The sequence below is a fragment of the Takifugu rubripes genome, chromosome 19 (assembly GCF_901000725.2).
Source record: "Takifugu rubripes chromosome 19, fTakRub1.2, whole genome shotgun sequence".
In the NCBI taxonomy this organism is placed as follows: Eukaryota; Metazoa; Chordata; class Actinopteri; order Tetraodontiformes; family Tetraodontidae; genus Takifugu; species Takifugu rubripes.
In genome coordinates, this window is record NC_042303.1 from 13,634,147 (window position 1) to 13,640,146 (window position 6,000).

Sequence of the window (6,000 nt, forward strand, 5' to 3'; positions counted from 1 at the left end):
TACTGTTGATAATACAGGAGCTCTAGAAAGTTTTTAAAAAAAAAAAAGAAAAGCCAATTACCAGCACAGGGGGCAGGAGGAACCCAACACCTTTCAGGATCTCCTGTTACACATCCAGAAACCAGCCGGGGGATGATGCTACACCACCTGCCATCAGTATAGCACAATGCCTACACATTCATCTTCATCTGTCTCCATGAAGTCAACAATACCATGCAGCACACACACCAGCTCAGAGATGAAAACAGGACGAGGCCCGGAGACTCACTGTCCCCACAGTCCTAAAGTATCTTTTGTGTGGCGTCGACCACCGATGGCGTCTCCGTGGTCCCCGTTTATCTCTTGTTGGTTGAAGCTTCTCTGCCTCGGTCAGAACAGCCTGAGCCCATTATCATGCCCGCCACACTGACACTTTTATTTGCTGGGCCGTCTTGTTAGCACAGTGAATTGTAAAACCCGCCTGTGTTATGCAGATCAGGCCGGGTAACCGAGGGGACAGACGTCAGCAAGCCATTCAGAGCGGGGTTAAATCTCAACCCGATCCCCCTCCCCAGTTTGACCAGAACCCTTCCCTTTGCATCACTTCTTACTGCCCGTCTCCAGCTGGCTCTGCTGCGCACAAGGCCGAGTATTGTGCCGCGACTGGGCTCGGTTAGAGCAAACATCTGAGGGCAGGAGCCGTGTCTGAATGGGCCTAACCCCAGCAGCAGGTCAAGCGCTGCCTTCAGATGCAGCATCCAAGAGATCGGGCTGATCAGGTAGCAACTTCGCACTTAGGCTGCATGTTAATAAGCCTGGTAATGAGTCTCATTAGCACAAGGAAAATCAATCAAGCCAAAGGCAAGTATTAATAATTCAGAGGGTGCATGTTGTGCCGAGAGACTCTATACTCTTAATTCTAAACTGCAGAGAGAGGCCAGCTCATCTCGTGTTACACGGAGACGACGTTAGCGCGCTGGCAGCTAACAGAGGCTGCAACCACATCATCTGGATCCTTTACTCCTGCTCCAACTACTTCTTAAAAATGCTTTTCTGTTCATAAAATTGTTATACCGTGTAATGTCTGCAAGTTGGTTCCCACAAAAACAAGGAATAATCTTTCCTGGCTGTTGGGAGCTGACCTCGAGTCAGGGTTTGGTGGACTGCAGAACTAAATTAGAGATCCAGTCACGGCGCTGCTTATTTTAGTCACGATGTGCGATGGAGTTAATAAAAATCACCCTATAAGCATAAAACAAGGTCAAACATGTGACATCTGCATATAAGGGCTCATCAAAAAGTCAGTGGGCGTGGCCACAGAAAACAGTCCCACGTGTTTGCAACATGTTTCATGGAATTATTAGAATATCGTTGAACGTGTAGAAAGACTTTTTGGATCATTAGTGTATTTCAGTAACAGCAAATTCCCCAGTTTTTCTTTTTTATGTTTTAAATATAAAGTTTCTCTCCGTTGTAAGACAAAGCACCTCAAAACAGTCGGTCGGTTAATTATAAAGGACCAGTAGACAAGAGAATGATACATAGACAAGGAAAAGAAAGAAAGGAAGAAAAAAAAGCCTGTTTGTTACCAAAATACATATCAAAGAAAAAACCTCCAAGTGATGCTCTTAAACACTTCAACAATCCTTAAACAATTAAACAACACTTAAACTACATAAAAAGGTTCCCAGATTGAGCCTTGGGAGAATCAAGAGTTAGTGTTGGCACGGCAACACTGAGACAGGAAATTAAATTTGTTTGTGTAATAATGAAAAGCAGGAGACTCAGCCACGAAGCTGGGGTCTTGATAGCTAACAGTAATATCATTAGCTGGTTTATGAGCTGCCTGCTTAGAGCCACAGAAATTTCAGTCGCAGACATCAGATCTGAGACATAAAAGAACACTTAAATGGACCAGGTAAAGGTTTTTTACAGTGATATAAACGGATTCTGGCAGTTTCATGATATGTCCTGTTAGTTTAACATGCTAACGTTGCTAACGACCATGGAGATGGATGAGGCCTCTTGAGATGAACACAGCCCAACCACCCTGTCTGAAGCTCCTGTTGTTTTTATTGTTACCACCCTAACAGCAGACTAACAACATCTGCAACGTGCCAGCAGAAAGAGTCTGTGCATATCTGCATCCAGTCTCTAACCTCCAGGTCACCAACATTCCAGAACGCCACCGTCTAAACAAATTAGCTGTAAAACATATTAAAATTTTGACTAAGGAGTCAGGCTGTTGGACCTCTGGACCAAGCCTTTACTTTTGCACAGACCTCTGCACTACCCCCCCAACACACACACACATACACACACACTTCGCACCCTCCCACCCCCAAGTCTGAAAACACTTTATTTCAGTTTGGCAAAGCGGGAGGTGGGGGAGTTTGACTTTTAACTGCGAGACGGGCAATTGAAGACCGCATTCCTTAGCCGTTGCCCCTGTAGGAGTTTACAGCGAGGAAGAAAAACAGAAGAGCCTGGAGAATTTACGGTCCAGGTCCTCCCTCTCTGTTGTGGCCATTGCTGCCATGTCAACTGCCACCTTCGGACGGGCTGGTTAACCGCTGCCGGCAAACACGCCAGTCACACAATTTGTCCCTGCTCGGTTTAGCCGAGACGATTCTTGGACGTAACGACCTTCTGCCTGTTGATTTCTGCAGCCACTAAAGAGCTGCAACACACATCCCAATATTAAGTCAGAAATGCTAAAATGAAAGAAGCAGCTGCCACCGATCGGACGAGGACACGTACAGGGGAGAGTCCGGGATTCTTCCTGCTGCTTGAGAACTCTCACAGCGACAGCCATGAATGCAACCATGGCTTCTTCACAGGAGTGTGGGTGGCGGCTGCCATCTAAAAGTGAATGGCTTCTTCCTTTAAACCACCATTAAGGCCGCTCCGGTGCTGCGTTCGGTCACCTGCTGACATCAAAACGTCGCAGAAAAGAACCTGCTGTCTTTCTTTTGGTGCCGGTTTTGGCAGCTATGAGCCCTTTCCCTTTCATTTCCTGGCACTTTTGGCCTGTCGGGGAGGGAAAGCGATGCGTTTACCTCCATTTGTGCAGGGAAAAGCCGGGGCACAGCTCTCCGCAGGTGACACAGGGCTGTCCTCGGGACGGCTCCTCGGCAGCCTTCAGCTTCTAACAGAGAGGAACAGGAGGTGACCAGCCGCCTCACAGAACACCAGGCTGATTGACTGCATCACATGACACTGATGAACATTTATAAAGCACATTAACACAATGTCCGTTTTATTACAGCTGACAGACTTTAAACCAACACTTGCAGATAAAGTTAAACCTTAGAATAAACAACGTATTTGTAACCGGAGCGCGTCCCTCCGTGCGCCATGGAGACGCCGAACTTTTGGCCATCGACCTACCTCTCTGCTGCCACCATCCCTCCTCTTCTTGCTGCGACTAAACATCGCTGTCTGATCCAAGGACAACGGGCACAAAGTCGGCTTCGACGGGGACGAAGGAGGCGCGGGGAGCGGTGGCGGCGGAGTGTGCGTAAATGTCACAGAGAAACACTTTCTCACGCACAAGTGGGTCCCGCGTTGACGGAGCGGAGCTGTTCCGGACAGCGGCTCCACCCGGTTTTCTCTGCAGCCAATGAAGAGCTGGAAAAAGCCCGAGTTTGTGGTTCAATTCCGAGGACAGGACTCCTCTGCTCCGAGTCTGGAAACAGCTGAGGGCAAATTCAGACGGCCGAGGAAATAATCCCTCTGATGTCATTTCATTTTTGGAAAAAAAAAAAAAAAAAAGTAATTATAACCAGTTTTGGGCTGCAAAACAAAAGTTTGAAATGGTGAAGAAATGGCAAGTTTGCACTTTTATTGCTGAGTCAGTCAGTTTTTCCTCTCGGTGCGCAACATTAAATATGGGTGAGGGGTGTTTCCCTGCCGCGGGAGTGACCCCAGAAAGGCGACCATGACACTGTCTGTGGCTCCATGTGCACAAGGTTGACGGATTTATTGACATAGTTTCGTTTCCACGCTGTTCTGTAAGCGAGGGGAACAGAAACAGGCAGTTCTGATCCTCCTCCGTCCGAACAAACGAGCTCGGAACTGACACAGGTGTCTCAAGGACAGAGAGATGACTTTATGTCACGTGGTCGCCTTGGTTGGAGAAGAGAACAAAAAAAAAATCATCGTCTTCAGTGTCAATGTGAAACACACGACCTTGAACACAAACTATGTCTGGGCATCATTTCTAATCCACACTGGATTACCACCAGGAGCCGTGGTGATAAATTTGGTACTGATGCCAGAGACCTTTAGTCTTCATACCTCAGCTCTTTAATTTCTAAGCCTACAAACTGCTGATGGATTTAATTGCACCCAGATTGGCTTCAGGGACTCTTCCTGTCGCCCTTGCAGTGACTTCTTGGCCAGACAGCTCCTCTCTCAGCTGACCAAAGGCCTTGAACTTGGTCTTCAGAAGTTTGATGAATGTTGTACGACCTGAAGTTTTTAGCTGAGGCGCCGGCTGCCGGTGTAATCCTTGTGGGAAACTGGGAGACTGTTACACCTGAACACTGAGCTGGAGGTACATGGAAGGAGACTGCAGCTGTTGTCTAATGTGGAGCTTTAATGTATTAATCTGTAACAGTGTTATTGTTTCATGTTTATCAGAAATTGGTGTAAGTCAACACGTCCTCTTGCCTAAATGTTGTGTGGCCTAAAACTGAAACTTTATTGTTCACATTAAATATTTATATGAACTTTACTGCTTATATTTCTAGATTCAAATGAGAAATTTGTTCCAGATACGCAATAGGTTCAGTAGGTTCCATTATGGCATTCTAGATTCTGGCCGCTAGATGTCATCAGATCTCTCACTGGACCTTCAAGCTAATTCCTGAATACAGTAATGACAATAACATGTCTGGTACATGTGTGAGTCTCAGAATGATGCAAAGACACTCAATATATCAGATATTTTATTATTTCCTTTTTGACAAACACATAAATTCACAAAGTGTATATTATCCTATACCTAATGCTAAAGAAAGACACATTCCCACAAAGAAAAGGGTCAAATAAATATCTCCATATAAAATATAGCATAAAATATAGCAATTAGCTGTTAAAAACAAATAGCAAATGGACCTAATATTTTAATACCATAATAATCCCTTTATTTATGACACCTGAGAACATTTCTGACAGAAGTCATGACATTCATGACGAGGAGTGCATTGATTGGCTGCAGTCATAAGACACAAAATGCTGCATGACAATAATTTTAAGGACAAAATCTATAGCTGTGGAACCGAATTGGTATAAATGTTATTACATTTGGTCCAGAAAAAGCACCAGAAACAGAAGTGGTTACGCACAGTTATGGCTTATTGGTTGTTTGAATGTAAAATACACACAGTCCCCCTCTCAGAGATTGGACACACACAAGTACCTGATGTTGTCACAGTAAAGAAAAGAAGGAAATGAGGGATGAATGAAAGGCAGGTACATGAGGCTGTTGCAGGCAGCATGTGGACAGGAATCTGGCTGCGGGGCCCGTGGGCGCCAGTGGTTTGAGAGGCGTCTCCTGGGCCGGACCAGTGCTTTGTAGCGTATCTCTGGAGTCTAACTGGCCTGAGTTAACTGCTTCTTTGATTCAACTGTTTCTTCAGATAAAACAACCTGTCTGCTCCTAAAAGCAAAAGGCTAATGGCTTCCTTGGGACTCTGCACGACAGCGGAGAGATATAAAACAGAAGCTCAGAAGGACTTTGACAGCTGTCTCCTGATGTGCTCCACTGTGCCTCAGCTTCTTCCTTTGTCTCACCTGCAACTCTAAATGATCATCGACACACATTCCATTGTTGTAAAAGAACAGAAATATTATATTACAAACTGCAGCTGCTCTCCCACGGTTACTATTATCCTAACACTTTAAAATCTGCCTGCCCTTGATTCAAAACGCATGCTTGAGTGTGGATCACACTGATTCCAAACTGAACCTAACAATAAATAAATATATATATATATATATATATATATATATGTA

General features: G+C 45.2%; 1 protein-coding gene across 1 annotated transcript in view; it reads right to left on the reverse strand.

Annotated features, from left to right (window-relative positions):
- The window catches only part of prickle2b (prickle homolog 2b), a 52,198-nt gene extending 48,580 nt beyond the window's left edge, over positions 1 to 3,618 (reverse strand). Inside the window, exons 1-2 of the mRNA XM_029826753.1 lie at positions 3,370 to 3,618; positions 3,039 to 3,127 (exon numbers count right to left, since the gene is read on the reverse strand). Of these exons, the coding sequence (XP_029682613.1) occupies positions 3,039 to 3,127; positions 3,370 to 3,414 (134 nt within the window). The 5' untranslated portion in view covers positions 3,415 to 3,618. The remainder of the gene's footprint in view (positions 1 to 3,038; positions 3,128 to 3,369) is intronic.
- Positions 3,619 to 6,000: the final 2,382 nt, after the last annotated feature.